A 19,169-nucleotide genomic window follows, 5' to 3' on the forward strand; every position below is an offset into this window, starting at 1 on the left:
TGCCCAGAGCAAAAATAAACATGCAAGAAAATTAATTGAGGTTAATGAGATAAGTGCTACAATAGATGTATATCCAAGATTTAGAGATAGCACAGAGAAAGTTGTGGTATAGTAATCAGCTGGGGGGAAACTCTTGCTGTTTTTCTGAATCATGGAGAGATTATAAAGTGACCTCTGACGAGGCCTCAGGTTTTCCCAAAAGTCACTCACTCTCTTTGCCTATAGAAGCACTTCTGGAAGAGGTGGGAGCCTTACTGCAAAAAATGTTTCCAAACTTGGATTCTAAAATAACTATCATTCCTTTTTTTTTTTTTACCTTTACACTTAAGGAATAGTCTTTTTTCCATTATTGAATTCCTTCAGTGAGCCTTTACTGTTAAAAATGATTTAGGCAGGAATTTTGCTGGATTTGATGCAGATTTTATTACATACTTTATGTTATATGCTTCATGTTATATATGTTTGTTATATACTTTACATAGTGGCAGCCTTAGACTAGAACCTTCTTGCAATAAATGAAATTAAATGGGAGTTAACTTATAACTTAGTAAATTAAGTGGAAGTGCTAAGACTGCCTGCTCCCATGGCAATGAAGAGGTCAGGCTGAAAAGCTGTAGCCCGGACACCACAGTAGAGACAAGAGCTTCTCTGGGCCATTGGTTTACTTCCTCTATGCTTCAGCTGTGAAAATGTGGCTTCAGATATTATCTGTTTTCGTTATAATTATGCATGGTCCATGATTCACTGTCACTTGGAAACACACCTGTGGTTTGCTTTTAAAAATAACATGAATCCATAGATTCAATAAAACCATGCCAGATGTTTATAATAGAAAATAATACGTAGAAAAATACATTTTTAAAGATACTCAGGTGCTCTGTTTTGATTCTTTGGTATAACTTTTACATGTTAGTGACTTCATGATGATTTGTAGTTTTAGCAGATATATGAAGTACTTCAATTTTCATAGAAAAAGAATTTTAATTTCAAAATAATGGCATAATTTTGCATGATAGGAAACCAACTTACCTTTTTCAGGGAATTTCACAATATGCTCTCATTATGAAAGCATACTATTTTTCAATAAAGTCACCCAAAAGGATGTTTTCCTTCATGTGATTATTAATAACCAAGAATGATTCATGAGATATACTGACAATTACTGATAGTCTGATAATCGCTAAGAAGCTGTTCTGAAGTCATAAGCCTGTATTCTTGCACAGTATATAACAGGTGTTCCCACTCCCTGTGTCCTTTGTATACACATTCATTCTGTATTCAAATCACAGAAGCAAGAGACAGGATAGGGTCTGTTACCTCACTGCTAATTTCCCTAGCAAATAAACCAGCAGCTGCTGGTCCATGAACCAAGTTGCCACTGGGAACAGGGCACTGTATGCATGGGACAGGATGCTTTCATGGAGTCCTTCAGCAGCACAGTTGGGGGCTTTCAGTGCAAAATATACCTCCTTCTCTTAGGTAAGGCACTGCATTTCAGCTATTGTTTGTTTTGTTTTGTTTTGTATTTTTAATTGTGGGCATAAGGTAAATATTTGCTTTAAGCTGTAGATTCACTCAGATAATTGAAGAACAGCTCAGAACCTTTTAAACAATAGCACACTTTGTTCCAGTAAAGAAGCAGGAACATTTAGGAGAAATGAGGTTGAATAAACGATGATTGTGGTTTTCTTAGAATAGCAATTACTGTCAACAGTACTCATTAAGAAAGTTAAGACCTTCTAAAACCTAATGAATTTCTTCTTTTTACAGAGTTTACATATAGATTTAATAGTCTTCAATGCATTTTATTTTGGCCAATCTTCACATAGGCCATGAATTTGTGACCATTTTTAGTGAAACCCATAACAATTTATGAAAATGGTTTTAATTAAAAATATTGTGGTAAACTGTCAGCTCTGCTTCATTTTAAATTACCTATCATAAAATGTAGAAAAAGTTGAGGTTCCAAAGTTACAAAAAATATTGTATACACAATAGGGAGCTATTTGTGTTAAAAAGTATTATTTCTCCAAAATACCTTTAGCCTTTCTCTTTGTCCAATGGTTAGTCTTACTACATTTTTTTTCCTTGACTTTACTGTTTTCTCCTCATTCTCCTCTTCATTCTTAAAGAGTCTTTCTCCAACATTCCCACTGTTTTTGTGTCATCTTTTTTTTCACTAGGTGTTCTCTTTTTCATCCTTTTCTAAAAACTGAGTTTCCCATAGTTGGTGATTGTTTTACGTTGTCAAATTCAAGCCTATATAGATTTTTAGTTTTTGAAATTTTTAGAAAAATCAACAAGTACCATTACTGACTTTTTATCTTTGTGCATTTTTCTGGGCTCTAAAAGTATCCTGTGTGTCAGTGCCCCCACTTATTTTTAATTTTATAACAACAGGCATGCTGTCATTTCATAAGTAATATTTTTGAAGCTGGCTTTAAGAAGAACTTAAAAACAATTTATTTGAGGAATTTGACTAAAATAAAATTAAAATGACTAATACATAGAAATAGATAGCATGTTCCTAAGTAGTTAAAATGGTTATCCCTTAAGTCTTTCTTACACAAATTCACTTTTCTCCATTGATGGTGTGTTGTAAAGATCATATGTAATGTGGAAATCTCTTTGTTTTTAGAATATTGGATATCTGATTTTTTTTCTTTTTGAAAAAAAAAAATCTTAAAAATTTTGAAGCCCAAAATGTAGTTTGTAAAGGCTATTCAAAGTACAACTTCATAGTTTCTATTTTCTCTGAAGATGCAGGAGTTTATTTTCAGTCAACAATAGTTGTGTTATGCTTGCTAATATCATACATGATAAAGGGGAAGTAAATGCCAACTATTTTAAGGTACAGCTAGAGGTCACTTTGTGAAGTCTGATGTTTATATTCAATACAGTGAAACTGGTCTAGGGAGTCTTTTGTTTCTGGAATATAGATAAATTTTACAGTATGACTTCAAGTGTTTCTAAACACTGGACATTCGTTTATAGTGCTGTTGTTAGACAGTTTAAGGGAGTCTCTAAAAGGGAGATTATTGCTATAATGTTGTATGTTAATTATTAATATTTCTTCAAGTTAATGTAATGCCTTATATGCAAAAAGTCTAAGAATTTTTCTTTTTTATATTTAAAAAGTAGGTATTAGTGACTCTAATAATAAAATTGAATTTTTATTTAAGTCCAATTATTTGGAATATCAAAAGGAAATTAAATTTCATCAATTTTTAAAATTTATTTTCTTAAGGTTTATTTGTTCACACAGAGGTTGACTTCCTAAAATCAATAGTTTTAGTTCTTTAGGTTTTCTCATACAACTAGAAAAGAGAGCTTAAAAAATTCTCAAAATGAAACTAATTTTTTTAAAGTTAATACAGTACCGTATGAGAGCATAGGTTTATCACATCTGTAGTGCAAAATACAACAGTGAAAAAAGAGTGTGTTCTTAAGATGTAGAGGAGGTATCTAATCATCTGTTTATTCACCAAAGTTCACTACAAGTAAGGATTACATCATATCAATAGGTTCTTTCCTGCAAAATGAAAAAATTTTTGTAGCTGAGATAAGATACTCTATAAAGAAAATTACAATCTTTGCTGATATTCTTATAACTTGCTATCTATAATTTATCTGATAAAATGGTATAGGCAATCTAAGGAAAGAGCTATTGTAATAGCTGTGCTCTCTCTCACTGTCATACGTATATTTGAAAAAGAACATATATTTGAAAAAAATTAAATGATATGATTTCATATGATTTGATATTATAAACATTGAATACATTCAGAGATGTTGATAGCAATGTATTATTTAAGGCATTATTACATGACACAATTTCTGAAATAGCCCAAAGAACTAGTTCACCCCACTTAAACAATTATTGTAAGTGCCATATAAAATGTTATTTTCTTCTAAAGTAGTTCATTATTCCTGGGCTGCAATATTTGTATTGTATTTAACCTTGCATTAAATAAAATTTGCTTCCCATAACTTCAATCATAGACTTTCCAATCAGTCTTTTCATGCTTAAGATTCAACATTCTGATTCAAGATCCAAAAATCACCAACATTTCTATTCTAGTCATGCTAGCACTACATAGTAGTAAAGTGCCTCCCAACCATTTTCTGACTACTAAAATCTTAGTTAATCTTTAAACTATAACTACCAAAAAAAAAAAAAAGTAGATGAAAAACAGTTCTTCCCCTTTTCCAAAAAATAAAACAAAAGGGAAAAAAAGACCCTAAACAAGGACTTATGACTTCCCCAAACAAGAACAGATTGGCCAGAATTGCATCCAGGCCATCTATATCTATAGCTCACTGTCAAAGGCAACTACCGAGTTTTAAGTCAACAGCCATGAAACTTTTTCCAGAGCATTCTCAAGGCAATGATGTAGATTCCCACCATCCCCCATGGTTCCTTGGTAAAAAAACACAGTCGCCGCCTTACTAAAGGACATCCAGGGATTGTGACTTAAGTGGACTAAAACCTGAGACTCAATACTTCAAAATTCTGTGGGCCCTTTCAATTAAATATGGGCCTTTCACCTTTAAAAGTAAGGTAGGTGCTACCCTGAGAAAAGCACCTCAGGATGTCAAGAACAAACATAAATAGTAGAGAGAGACTTAGACCTCATCTAATATTACCCTCCTTTCACACATGAGAAAACTGAGGTCCAGAGAATTAGAATGACTTTTCTAAGGCCACTTAACTGGCCAATCATCATTTTATCCCAAGGGTGTGTCCTTTACTAAGACCTTGCATTTCATCAATTTTTAACTTTATCAAAGTGTCAAATACAGAAATCTCTCTGCAAATTTAGAGATTAGGTTCCTAAAATCTCTTATTTCGAGGCAATTTGCAAGTGATGAATTTAATGACTAAATGGTGACAGTAGGACAAGGAAGTCCAAGATCAACAGTGAACTGTGAAACCTCATAAATACTTCCATATTTACTGAAATATAAAAGGAGACAGCAACACACTTCATAAATACAGTGAAAATTATGTTTGATGTATCTTAAGTTAGTAATAATGGGTATTAAAAAACAAGTTTTTATTTATTGCTTACCAGGAATTTGTCCAGAGCTTCCTATCCCCAATTTCAATGAAAAGCATGTAGATGCATGTTGTTTTGTGCAGATAACACATATGCTAAGAGGAATCTTTTCCTTTACTGGTCCCTCATCCAAATGCCCAATGTGTTTCTCAGTCTGTGGCTTGAAGAACTTTACCCTCTTCTGTTGGCCCCTGTTTCACATATCACAGACATTACTAGGTTTAAGTCCTAGATTTACCTTCTCTTCTTTTTTCTCTCTCTTATGATTTCCTTGCAGAAACCACTACTCCTTTTCTGCAATCCATTTTATCTCTGCTTTAGAATTCCCAGCACGAGTTCCTTCTTTTTCTAATGATTCAAACTAGGAACAACTACAAATTTAACATTCTTGCACTTGCCAGAAAAGAAAACAGAAGCAAATCCTCATACCTTTGTAACTCCTTTGTTATGAACCAAATCACTAAAATGAATGTACAGGTACAGCCCATTATCAGGAAAAAAAATTACAGAGTCCATCACAAATACACACAGAGCCCAAGGAAACTATAAGACACATATTTATTTTGCCCATAGAGTCACCTAATTCTCAGTCCATACGGTCAGTTTCAGGTGAACATCTGGGAGTTCCTTCTCCCTCTAACTTCCTGTGATCTTCATCTTTTTGCTTTCTCCTGAGTTTTTCTCTAACTTATCTGCCAGACCCAGGTCTCACTCTCTACTAATAGCTAACTGAGGACCAAAATGATGGAAATCTTTACTCTCACCTCCAGCCTGGAAAGTAAGAGAGAGATTTACTGTTGGTAGAATTTGATTCCTCTTAGTGGCAGACTACATCTTTCAGTTTCTCCAAAGAAATCATCACACAAACAGACCTTTATACCTTTCCTTTCCTAATATTGATGGCCTTTTATAACATCACTTAGATAAAGCTTAAAGACCCTCTTTCTAGTAGGGATGAAAAGGGAAAGCAATTAAAGAAAATAAACATTTTTATATGAGAAAATTGAAATTGTAAGGTATCTCTATTTGTGCCCAAATTTCTATTTTTTCTTACCTAGGATTTTTTTTTATTCCACCTTCACTCATCTGTATTTGGCTTCATCAAGTTTTCTCTTTCTAGTGGATCATTTCAGTAGCTACAAACATACTGTTTAGCATCCATCCAAAGAAATAGAGAAGAAAGAAAAGAACATTTTTCTGCTCCCCTTCACAGCAGAACTCCCCAGAAGTATTGTCTATACTCACTGTCTACAGTTTCCATTCTTTCTTTTTTCCCTCAATGTTTAAAATACTTCACATTTAAATTCCTCCCATTCTCTCCCTATTTCAAATGTTCATATGCTGTCGGTAGTATCTTGCTCCTTTTTAAAATGATGCCAAAGCAAATAGTTTTTAATTAGGATTCAAGCAACATGGTAGTCTGAACTAAGGAGGAGTCTCTTCTTAATTGCAAATACATAGAAGTGCCAAATAAAAACTTAAAATATATATCATGGCTCAAGGTAAAGGTATGGAAATCTCCAGGTGCCAGAAAATAGGAAGAAACCTGCAGACATAGCAGTGAGTGCACGGGTCCAAACAACACAGGCAGGCAGGAGGCTGGGAGCCAGGGCCATGCGTTGGGCAGAGCTCCATGGCCCAAGGCCCTCCAGGCTCTCATTCTGTCTTAAACCCACATTAATCATGCTTTCATGCCCAGTATATCCTTTCAGTATTGCCCCATGGATGTCATATGGGTATCTCAAATGAACATGTCCAAAACTGACTCCTAATCTGCCCCACAAAAATCTCTTCTCCCCAGTCTTCCCCATGGTTAATTTATTAGTTGCCCATTAATAAATGACAACCATTCTTCCATTTGATCAGGTCAGCAACCTTAGAATCATTCTTGACTCCTCTTTGTTTCTTGTATTTCACCCCAATGTATCATCAAATCCTATTAGCACCACCAGCCTTTCTCACAATATCTTTTACTACCACACTTGTCCATGTGACAAGCCTTTGGCTAAAGAGGAAAACTTCCAATAATGGTCTAGTAAGCCATTGCAGAAGACTTGGAGAGAGATTCTGAGGAGGAAGTAGCTCCTCAGTGTTTCTCAAATCAGAGTTTAATTGGGATATGATATGATTCAAACACAATTTCATAATTTTTCCGGGTTTCATTGGACTTTAGAATTAACAATCTTTCCCAGTTCTCTTTTTCCCATTATTCTTTAACAGCCATAGATAATAACTTCTGCTTTTCCTTTTCATCTTGCCTTTAAAGAAGCCATTTAATCAACATAGTCTTTGGGTGGAGTTTTTTAAATGCAGAAGGTTTAAGAGACAAATATTTACCTCTGCAGGTACTAGAATGCTCAGTACCTAGAAGCCTCTCTCCTTTATAAGCATTATCACCCGATCAGGTTCTCTCTGTATTGCCCCTTAGATTGTGAAATGTGGTTCAGGGTCATTACAACTTTCCTTTCCTTTGTAGCAGGCGCTTGCTCGGGGCTGAAAGTGACAGTGCCCTCACACACTGTTCATGGCATCAGGGGCCAGGCCCTCTACCTCCCTGTGCACTATGGATTCCACACTGTGGCATCAGACATCCAGATCATATGGCTGTTTGAGAGACCCCACACGATGCCCAAATACTTACTGGGCTCCGTGAACAAGTCTGTGGTTCCTGACTTGGAATACCAACACAAGTTCACCATGATGCCGCCCAATGCGTCTCTGCTCATCAACCCATTGCAGTTCACTGATGAAGGCAATTACATCGTGAAGGTCAACATTCAGGGAAATGGAACTCTATCAGCTAGTCAGAAGATACAAGTGACCGTTGATGGTGAGTCCACTATAAGTGACCTGGGCCGCAGGGAGCATGGCAGTTAGTAACAGCTCAGGAGATTAGACTACCTGGGCTTTAGGTCCTGGCTATGCAACTTTGGGCAGATTAATTAACCCTCAAAACCTCAGTGTTTCGGGGCACCTGGGTGGCTCAGTTGGTTAAGCATACGCCTTCAGCTCAGGTCACGATCCTGGAGTCCCAGGACCAAGCCCCAAGTTGGGCTCCCTGCTCACTGGGGAGCCTGCTTCTCCCTCTCCCTCTGCTGCTTCCCCTGTCTGTGCTCTCTCTTTCTCTCTCTGTCAAATAAATAAAATCTTAAAAAAAAAAAAACCCTCAGTGTTTCATGGCACAAATTCCATTATATATCTCACAAAGTTTTCTGAATATTAAATAAGACATGCATGTAAAGTACATGCATAGTGGCCAATGAAAGGTAATCAAGCAATAAGCAGAACTTAATTTGTTTGCCTGGAAACTATCAAGGATAAAGTTGCTGATACAGTAAGATGGAGGAATTTTTTTTTCTCAGTATCAGAACACACCCTGGGAAGAGCCCTGTTTTTGTCACATGAAGACTTTTATTTTGATACACTGTTTGGGAGAGGATGAGACTTGCTCAAGGACTGTACTTAAGGAACAATAGAAGTTGCTGGAAATGTCCTCTGAGGGATTATGGAGTCAGCTAAATTTCAGACCTTTATTTTCCTTATTGAGGTATATAAGTAGCATGCCTTAAATACACTATGTCCAAACCCCAACTTCTGATTTTCCCCTTAAACCTGATTATTTAACAGGTTATTACTTAAAATTTTCTCCATTTTAGTAAATACCAACTCCATTCCATCAGTTGCTCAAGCCAAAACTTTGCCATCACCATTGACCCCCTCTTTCTCTCACACCCCACATCCAGTCCACAAGTTATCAGTCAGTTTTACCTTCAAAATAGTGTTCAGTCACTTCTTACCACCCCCTCTACCTCCTCTCTCAACGCCACCACCAGCTCTGAACTGGACTATCCCTAATAGCCTGCTACCCGGTCTCCTGCTTCTACTCCCACCTCCTGCAGCTTTAAACCCTCCCATGGCTTTCTATCTCACTTAAGATAAGAGCCAGAGTACTAACAATGTCCTACAAGGTCCCCACATGATCCCTCCCAGCATACCCAGCATCTCTCTGACCCCATTTCCTACCTTCCTCACCCCTCACTCACTCTGTTGTGACCACACTGGCCTCCTAGCTTTTCCTAGAATAGGCCAAACACACTTATGCCTCAGGGCCTTTGTGCTTGCTATTCAGTCTACCTAGACTGCTTTTCTCCTAGATAATAGCATGGTTCCCTGCCCTATTTCCTTTAGGTCTCAGCCAAAATGTCACTTTATCTGTGAAGGTTTTCCTGACCACGTTATAAAGTATAGCCTCATTCCCCCAAACAGAGAGAGAAAGAAAGAGAGAGAGAGATTCCCCCAAACAAATATATAGAGAGAGTTACTATCTATCTTGAGTTCTGTTTTATTCTTTTCACAGCACTTATTTCCACCTGGATATATTATATATTTTTATTTGATTATTTTTTCCCTCCCACACCTAGAATATGAGGTCCATGGGAGCAGGGACTTTGTATTGTTTGCTGCTTTGTCCTCAGTTCCTAAAAGCCGATGCTGGCCTTTAGTAGGCACTCAGTAAGTGTGTGTGAAGTAAATGAGTGGAGACCAGAAAAGCTGAGGGAAGCAAAGGCAGAGGATATGGAAGCAGATGCCTATAGAGCAACTGTGAAAAGAGAAAAGGAGAAAATGTTTATGAAATTCTCCTGGGTAGTATCCTATCTCTCCCCAAAACTTAATGGAATATTCATTACATTTTAATATCTAGTAAAATTGGGTCTGTTTGGCAAAATGCAACTAAAAAGTCTTAATAGGGCTTAGGGCCTATGTAAAATATCTTCCTGGGAAACTTCCACATGTGAGTCACACTCTTTAAGGCAGGTATATGATCACAGCCTATTCTGATTGGTTCTCCCCATAAAAGACCTTCGACGTTACTTCTTTCCCATACCACATCTGTTTCCACACAGAGAGATATTTGAAACATAAGCTTTTCCTGTGTAATAAATGTACACAACTCATTTTTTCTTTTTAAATCATAATAATGTAAACAAAAGCTATTCTACATCCTTTGTTCTTGCCAGGGACTCTAAAAGATTAAATTGAACGAACAAGTTGATTGTACCCATCTTAAGAAAAACTGAAGGCTTCAGAACTACTTAGGTCCCCTGCAGATTATTTCAGTTTCCTTTTTTCTTATTTTTCATTTTCTCCTATATTCCCTGGGCTGAAGGACTGGGTCTGTTTATTCCCCAATGCACATTTTTCCATGTAGGAAAATGAGTGCATGAGTCAAGAGGAATTTACCTTCAGAGATGCATCAACCCCAATTTAAAGCCTGATAGGAAATTGAAATCTAAATATCTGAGCCAATCATTTCTCACTTATCTATCATCTCACTCTCTGTGTGTCCTGTGATGATGCATAGAAGGAAATTATTAAACATATATGTCTCCAAAATGCAGGAGAGAAACATTGCCAGATATAAAGCCCTCTTCATTTTGTCACTAACTGCTGTGTAGCTCTGGTCAAGTCACTGTCCTTTATCAAACAGAACTGAGAACGTCAAAGATTAATGAAGTTTGCTGAAAATATTTGTGGATACTTATATAATTTCAACCCTTACCCAATAATTTTACAGTTAAAACTCAGGGAGGAAATATTTACTCATTCTTGGAGATTTCTTCATTTGACAAATAGCATCACGTACCAGATTCATGAGATATAACTATTTTCCTATTACTTGAAATTCCAACGGGAATTACTGTTGGATTTGTCTTTTATATCTCTAATGGGATGTAATCACAATAACACATTTTATCCTGTTTTCAAATTGAATCAGTGTTGAAATGTAGGCTTTGGTTTGTAAAGTGGCTAACATAATGTTGCAATTGCACAGCAATTAAAACATATAATTAGTTCACTTACCTAGAAAGAAAAGTAAGTGCTGAAAATGTGATTCTCTAAAACTTTCCCTCAATATTCCACAAGTGTAATATATATGAGCTTTATATTTTACAGATGGTGGATAAAAATTTAGGTTCATCTACCCCAAGCAGCTATTTTTGGGACATTAGAACAAATCAAGAGAGGGGAATGCCATGTAAACTTTGCCTGTGAGAGTATACCTTTATGATGTGGGAAAAGGCACAATGAACAGGAAATAAGGAAGTTGGTGTTCTCTACACTAACTGCATTATCTATAAAGTAAAGGTTTTCATTAGAAAACCCTTGAAAAGTACATTCTAGAATTTTGGTTATCTCTGCTAAAAATGATATTTTTATATTTTTATCATTTTGCATTTTCCATTGATTATTTTTTATTCTCTTCTTTATTTTCTGAACTGTGTACATCTACAAAAATGTAAAATTTTAGAATCATTTCCCCAGGATTTGACGTTTGAAAGACCACACAGACTTGTATTATAATTCCGTGGTGGCAAAAACCATTTCTATCTCTTTTGATATTGCAGATCCTGTCACAAAACCAGTTGTACAGACTCAGCCTTCCTCTGGAGCTGTGGAGTATGTGGGGAACATGACCCTGACATGCCTTGTGGAAGGGGGCACCCGGCTGGTTTACCAGTGGCTAAAAAATGAAAGGCCTGTCCACACCAGCTCCACCACCTCCTTTTCTCTGCAAAACAATACCCTTCATATTGCTCCAGTGACCAAAGAAGATATTGGGAATTACAGTTGCCTGGTGAAGAACCCTGTCAGTGAGATGGAAAGTGACATCATTATGCCTACCATATATTGTAAGTTTTTAAAAATATGTATATTCATGACTTTTCTTTTGGGAAGTTTACACAAGGGTGGTCACAGAGAATATCAACACAAACTGTCATTTGTTTTTTACATTATTGTAATACAGTACTAGTTGTAATTATACTTCTTATACATAGTCTTTGTCATGAAATATAGCTAGTAGAATGACCCTCTTTCTTGAATATCAAGTTGAGATACTGGCTGTGAGCCTTTTAGGATACATTTTCTGACTTGGTCTGTTGTGTGACTTTATATCCAGTGGAAAGTAGGAAACTCAATTTTAAGAACCAAGAACCAATACAGAAGGCACTAATTTATTTACTCTAAGGACGAAGAATTGGTGATCATAAACTGGAGGAGGGGGGTGCGCTGTAGCTGACCACAGGGAGAAAGAGTGTTCCCAGATTATGCATGGGTACTACATCCCAGGGCATGGCTATTCTTCTGCCCATTTTCTCAGCTCCATTTTTAGAGAAAACTTAATTGTTCTGCAGTAAGCTAATAAGGTTCCCAGAGGATCGGTAATTATTTCAGATTTCAATTTTCTTTGTTTTTTTTCCGTTGTTGTTGCTGTTATTGTCATTTAATCTCACATACAGAGTTAAGTTCATCAAGCTCTTCAGTTTGTGTCATATTATCATCCCAGCCCAAGCAGGATCCCTCTTTCTTTATTATATTATTTTTCCCAGTCCCCTCTACTTCATAGCACCACCTCTAGTATGTTTAATTTTGCAGTCTAATTTCAGCTTCACACAGGGTTTCTCAGTGTCCACACTACTGACATTTTGGGCTGGACAAATCTTTGTTGTGGGGGCTGTCTTATGTATTATAGGATGTTTAATGGCATCCCTGGCCTCCCCACCTTCAACTGTGACAAATAAAAATGTCTCTGGATATTGCCGTATGTCCCCTGTTATGGAGGGTGCAAAATCTCCCCTAGTTGAGGACCAATGACCTATCACATTGGGAAGTCTTCTCATCAGTCACTATGTAGCTTAGAACATAGCCACAACAGCAGTGTAACAAAAAGAGTGAGGCATGGTAAAGGAAAACTTCTCAACCCTGTGGCATGAGGGTAGAGGTTTCAGCTAGTTGAACCATTGGGCAGAATTAACTGTATCTACTTACTCGCCAAATACTATCTGTATAATAATACTAGGAGAGGCCCCAAAGCCTAGTGTTTAGGTGCTTAGGAGGTAGACAGACCTAAGTAGGAGATGAGTTCTATCATTACTCATATGACCTTAAGAAATTCCTTGACCTTTCTGAGCCTCATTGGTAAAATGGAGATAGTTAAAACTACCTCACCACATTGCTGTGGCTCAATAAGGTATCTGAAAAATAGCTAATGACTGACACAAAACAAGCACTCAGTAAACAGAGGCTGTTTATATTACTGATTCTATTTTCTTCAATAGAAAATTGATGGAGTCCTCTTGAGGAAATGTGTTACTAACTTTTTGGGAAAAAGCACTAGCATATGTACAAAATGTAGGCTTTTCCAACTAGCTAAAGCTCAGCAGTAAAACTGAGCTCCAGGATTGGGGCAGGAAAAGCAGCTGCAGGGAGAGGAGTGAAATAGTGTGATTCAAGTATCCAGTAAGGTTTGCTTGAGCCAGCAAAATTAAGCCAAGAAAAATGGAATCATTGACTCTTGAAACAGGAAGCTATCCTATAGTTAAGCAGACGTGAGAAAATATGCACAATAAAATGTGTGAAAGAGAATGTCATAAATACTATAGGGAAGTGTACAAAGGACCATAATGGCTAGGAACAAGAACTCTGGAGCCAGAGGCCTGGGTTCAAATCCTGTATCTACTACCTTACCTCTCTGTGCCTCAGTTTTTTCATCCATATAATGATGATAATACCATTATAATACCAAGTAATACCTACTTCATAGAGTTACTGTGAGGATTAAATCTGTTACTATATGCAAATTGCTTAGAACAGTGACTGATACTAAGTATTCTACAACTATTAGCCATTATTATCACTATAATATTACGAGACTATGAAATTCAGAGAAGGAAAATATTACTTCTGGCTAGAGAGAATGGTTATTGTAGGAAGTAACATTTAAGATGAATCTTGAACAATGGGCATGACTGGGGCAAGTAACAGTGTCTGGAAAAACCATTTTAGGCAATGGGGACAGCAGGAACCCAAACCCAAAGCAAGGTCAAAGTTTAGGCAAATGGTCAAGTTTAGTTAGAGTGAAGGATACAGCAAGGGGTGTGGTAGACTAGATGGTCAGATAGATATGTTTGAGTTAAATCATGGAGAGCTTTGAACACCAGACCTTACATGGTAAATAATAAGGAAAAATTATTTTTTAAACAAAGGTTCAAATAAAAAAAGACTAGAGAATGGTTTATAAGCTAAAATTTAGACACACATATTCTAGGCTAAATCAAAAAATGTTTGTCAAGAGAGCACGTTTTCAAGATAGATCACAAACATCAAACAATTATAGAAATGGTATACATAGGAAAGGAAAAAAGGGAAGTAGGATATATTTTATTAACCAATAATACAGAAAGGAAAAGGCACCAATTTTGAACTATATACCATGATTAAACATATTTAAGAGCAATTTCAAAATATTTTTTTCTGAAAAGTATTATCCACATGGAAATAGAAAAAACTTCATTCACTGTATAAGTCATTTTTGGTTTAGGGGAACCAAAGAGGATTAGCTCCTAGTCCAACCTAGTCCAAAATTCATTGTCTCAAAGATGAACTATTCCCTTCATTTGGAAACAGAAGAAATTATATTAAAAATGCCACAGAAGGGGGGCGCCTGGGTGGCTCAGTCGTTAAGCGTCTGCCTTCAGCTCGGGTCATGATCCCGGGGTCCTGGGATCGAGCCCCGCATCGGGCTCCCTACTCTGCGGGAAGCCTACTTCTCACTCTCCCACTCCCCCTGCTTGTGTTCCCTCTCTCGCTGTGTCTCTCTGTCAAATAAAATCTTTAAAAAAAAAAAAAATGCCACAGAAGGAGGAAATTACAGTTTTTCACCAAGAAATACCACAACACCCACACTGCAAGCAACTCACTTGAGATTTGTTACAGTTATTAATTGCATTATGTTTAACAATGGCATTATTTTTATAGCAGAACTTTTAGCTATATTTTTAGTTTTATATAATTTTATATTCAGATGACATTGTGAAAATATTGTCTGCCTTAATGCATAGACTGAGAAATAGATTCACAAAGGAAGTTTAAACTGTGCCTATCTGCATGATAACATTGTATTGGAGTGAAAAATTCAGATTTGGTGTGGTCTATTTATAAGTGTAGTTATCTTCTTGACGGAATAAGTTTATTCTGACATGAATTAACACTTCCATTCAACTGCAAGTAACAAGACCTAAGTATTGAAGTTATTTAAGCACAATGAAAAAAAATGTGAGCAGGCAAGGTGAATCAAATTTAGGGCTATGCAGATACATCTTTACGTTATTCTTTATTACTTGGTCTAAATGGTTTACATTCACATAGAAGGTACAAAATGCAAAAAAAGATATTAAAGCAGCCAGATATCATCTACTGAATATTAAACCTAAGGAACCGTCATTCAGTGTGGTCAGAGACAGCAAGAAGTGAGCTTGTGCTGGAGCATTCCTTGTTAACTGATGATCTTTTTGTTTCAACCACATTAAATTCTAGTTAATATCATGTCATTTGGGGAGTGCAGTGGAGAGCACAGTGGTTATGAGCCTGAGCTGAAAATTGAGACTGCCTGGGCTAAAACCTTGGTTCTGCCATTAACAGTATATGCAAGTGACCCCCTTTTTTTGTGCATCAGTGTCCTCATTCTCCTTATCTCCACTGTCCTCTGTATAAGGCTAATACCTGTCTCAAGTTGGATGGGAAGGATTAGGTGAGATTTTATGAATAAAGAAGTCAGTGAGTAGCACATAGGAAGAACTCAATGATCTTAGCTCTTCCCTCCCCCCTTTTTTCTTTCTTTTTTTTTTTTTCCTGTGAGCCAAAACTATGCTGACATAATTGGGAACATGGCAGCAAGAAGTTATAGAGAGCGTGAATCATTTAGAAGATGCCTACAAAGAGAAAACTGAAGGAATACCTTAAGAAGAACATTTTCTTTCCCAAACATTACCAGTAGTTAACATGATTTTGTTTACATGAAAGTATTTTCTTTACATCAGTTTTTTTTTTTTTTTAACATCTATCTGTCTCTCCATCTATTTGCCTATCTTTAAACTCTAGCTATAGATTTAAATGAGAAATTCCCGGAGCAAAATTGCATAAACAGTTACAGTTACATGAAAGTATCATTTGCATCTTTAAATACACTTTTATTTGGCTATATAGTTTATTTTAATCTGTCAAAGTGAGACTAAGACTTTTTTTTTAAAGATTTTATTTATTTATTTGAAAGAGAGAGTGCATGCACCAGGGGAGGGGCAGAGAAGTAGACTCCCCGCGGAACAGGGACCCCAATGGAGTAGGGAGCCCAACATGGGACTCAATCCCAGGGCTCTGGGATCATGACCTGAGCCAAAGGCAGATGCTTAACCAACTGAGCCACCCAGGCGCCCTCTTTTTTTGTAGAGAGAGAGAAAGTGCGCATGCACAAGAAGGAGGGGAGGGGCAGAGGGAGAGGGAGACAGAGAATCTTAAGCAGGCTCCATGCCTAGTGCAGAGCCTAATGCGGGGCTCAGTGTCACGACCCTGAGATCATATGACCTGAGCTGAAATCAAGAGTCAAACACTTAACGGACTGAGCCACCCAGGCACCCCAAATTTTTCTTTTAACATGTACATGTTCATGCCCCAATCTCATTATTATCATGGAATATGGTGATACACAGGGTATAAAGAATAAAAATGAGGGAAAAACCATAGTCATACCTATAAATATTAAATATTATGCTTTAAATTCCTAAATCTTCTTTCTTATCCTGTGTTATTTTAAAGGATGGAAAATATCCCCATTCAAATAAATTCAAATTTCACAGAATATGTCTTCTATTATGGACTGAACCTTTTTCTTTACATTCTTTTAGACATAGTCTATGGAAATCTCACAGAGAAACGCCAGTCATGAGTAAAGACTAATGGTAGATAGTAGGAAGAAGAACATTTGGAAAATTTACAAGTTTGCATTGTAAAGATGAATTATCTAGATGGCTTAACAACAATTATTACTCTTATTAAGTGGTAATTGTGAATATAGTATTATTAATTTCCTTTCTTGACTATTTTTACATTCAAATGCAAAACTCTTCATTTAGTCAACAATCTCATCTTACTGACCTTCATTCATTCACTATTCACTCATCCATTCATAGTTTGTTTGATTCAAAAATCAAACATCATGGTCTGGGTTGTGCTTAACAATTATTACTTATCACATAACATATAGAAACACAACCCAGACTCATTAACTTTTTTCAGACTCTTTAATTTTTACATTTTTCTTTCTATTGCTATTTTAGCCCTGTTTTATTGTTTCTTTTTATTTTTTGTTCGGTTTGGTTTAATTTGGGGTTACAATAATTAAGTAAAGTATGTAGTGTGAAGATTTGTCATTTATCCTTCCTGTTGATGTAGCATCAACATTTTTGCAATCTTTATCATTCTATACAAACTGGGAATATATGCCTTGGTTGATGTTCCCACTTCTCTTTCTTCACCTGGCTACACCCTCTTCTCCCTTCATAGTATCATCTTCTCCAGAAAGGCTCACTTGCCCCGACCTTGTTTCAGCTCTTCAGTGTGACTAAGAGGTTCGCTGTGCTCCTATAACACCTTCTTTCCTGGTACTCACTGCACTGGAGTCTTTCTATTCATAAGCACTCCGACCCTAAATAGGAACTCTGCGTTATTCATCTTTGTATCCCTAGGGCAATACTTGACACAGATTAAGACTCGATACAGGTTTCTTGAACTTGACTAAAATGGAACAGATGATCTTTCTTCATATCCTTTCTTAATGATGCAAGGCTAAATTCCCATCATAAGATAACAGCTTCCTAATTACAGTGCTTTGGCCTTTTATTTTTTGTTTTTGTTTTTGTTTCTGATCTTTAGCAAAGTTTCTCAATAAAAATGTCATATTCCAATATTCCCCCATGGAGGTCCACATCATAATTTAGAATTTCAGCATTAATTAACGAGTCTGTTTTCTTAAGGCACTGTTTCTGTGACAGCTTCCTTCATGAAAGCAGGAATTATTTTTTATTTTGGCAGAAAAAGTCTAACAGAATCTATTAAGACTGGCCATGTATGTATGAGGTAATGATGTCATAACCTAGTAATGGACTTGTTTGGAATATAACATCAAGTCAGTAACTCAGACAAATACCTACTTATAGTCCATGAAATGTATATGCCTTCCAGCTTCGTTGTAAATAATAACCCAGTAACCACTGCATTTTGTGTGCAACATATGGCACTGCGGCAGGGAAGTATTCTATGTGGTAAAAATTAAAGAAAAAAAAAAGGTCATTCACAGTAAATACTTACCATCTGCTCCCAAGCAGGGTTGCAAGCAGCATCATGATGGAAATTTCAGTACTGTTCCCACCCAGCCATAAATTGTTAAAGAGAACAGATGATATGTGATTTTACAAGTCATTTAGTAAACAGCCATTTCTGAGGCAAAAGGTTTATTTCTATTGGGAGTTCTCTGCCACAGGGCAAGAAACTGAACCATAATCCAAAGTCAAAATAGAATTATCCTCCTGCTTTCATTTTCAATGTCAGAGGCCACACTGGTGAATCACTCCAAATGTCTTCAATTGGATTGCCCATTCTCATGAATAATACATTCAGCTGCACCTCAAAGTAAAAGATGGTCAGACTGAAGTGCTAAAAAGGAAATAACATCATAATGTAGTAAGAAGAAAACACTGTAAGCAGTGTATAGAGAGAAAGAGAGAGAGAGAAAGAGGAAGGAAGGAAGGAAAGAAGGAAGGAAGGAAGGAAAGAAAAAGGAAGGAAGGAAAGAAGGTAGGAAGGAGATAGATGTGTGTGTGAGAGACAGAAAGAAGTATATAAGATTGAAAGATCGTACACTGAAATCGGATACTCATTCTTTGAATGGTAAAATTACAAATGAGTTTTCTTTCCATCCTTGTGAGTCTCTGAATTTCAAGGTTTCCTGCAATAAACATGTATTTCTTATATAATCAGATAAAGTATGTTATATTTTTAAGAAATCATATCAAAAGCAAGGAACTTAAATGCTTCAAGGTGTTAGGTTCCAAGAATTGGGAGAAATGTTTGTATGGGGGCTGGGAAAGTTTGAAGGATTTTGAAGCTAACTCTGAAGAACCAGATATAGCATATAATTAAGACAGAGGAGAAAAGTTTATGTCAATCATGAAACGCAACAAATGGGGAAGTAGCCAAATCAAAATATGCGTACGT

At 36.5% G+C, this 19,169-nt stretch overlaps 1 protein-coding gene across 9 annotated transcripts in view; it reads left to right on the forward strand.

Annotated features, from left to right (window-relative positions):
* Positions 1–1,357: 1,357 nt before the first annotated feature.
* HEPACAM2 (HEPACAM family member 2) overlaps positions 1,358–19,169 on the forward strand; it is a 45,951-nt gene continuing 28,139 nt past the window's right edge. For 4 of the 9 annotated variants that reach the window (XM_031027747.2, XM_031027746.2, XM_081800535.1 and 1 more), the window contains exons 1-3: positions 1,359–1,479; positions 7,537–7,890; positions 11,468–11,752. In XM_031027747.2, the coding sequence (XP_030883607.1) occupies positions 1,401–1,479; positions 7,537–7,890; positions 11,468–11,752 (718 nt within the window). In that variant the 5' untranslated portion in view covers positions 1,359–1,400. Of the gene's footprint in view, positions 1,480–7,496; positions 7,891–11,467; positions 11,753–19,169 lie in introns of those variants that run through there. The other 5 variants (XM_081800534.1, XM_031027744.2, XM_031027748.2 and 2 more) reach the window with 3 other exon arrangements.

The sequence above is a fragment of the Leptonychotes weddellii genome, chromosome 12, assembly GCF_054177405.1.
Source record: "Leptonychotes weddellii isolate Sample4059 chromosome 12, ASM5417740v2, whole genome shotgun sequence".
Lineage (NCBI taxonomy): Eukaryota > Metazoa > Chordata > Mammalia > Carnivora > Phocidae > Leptonychotes > Leptonychotes weddellii.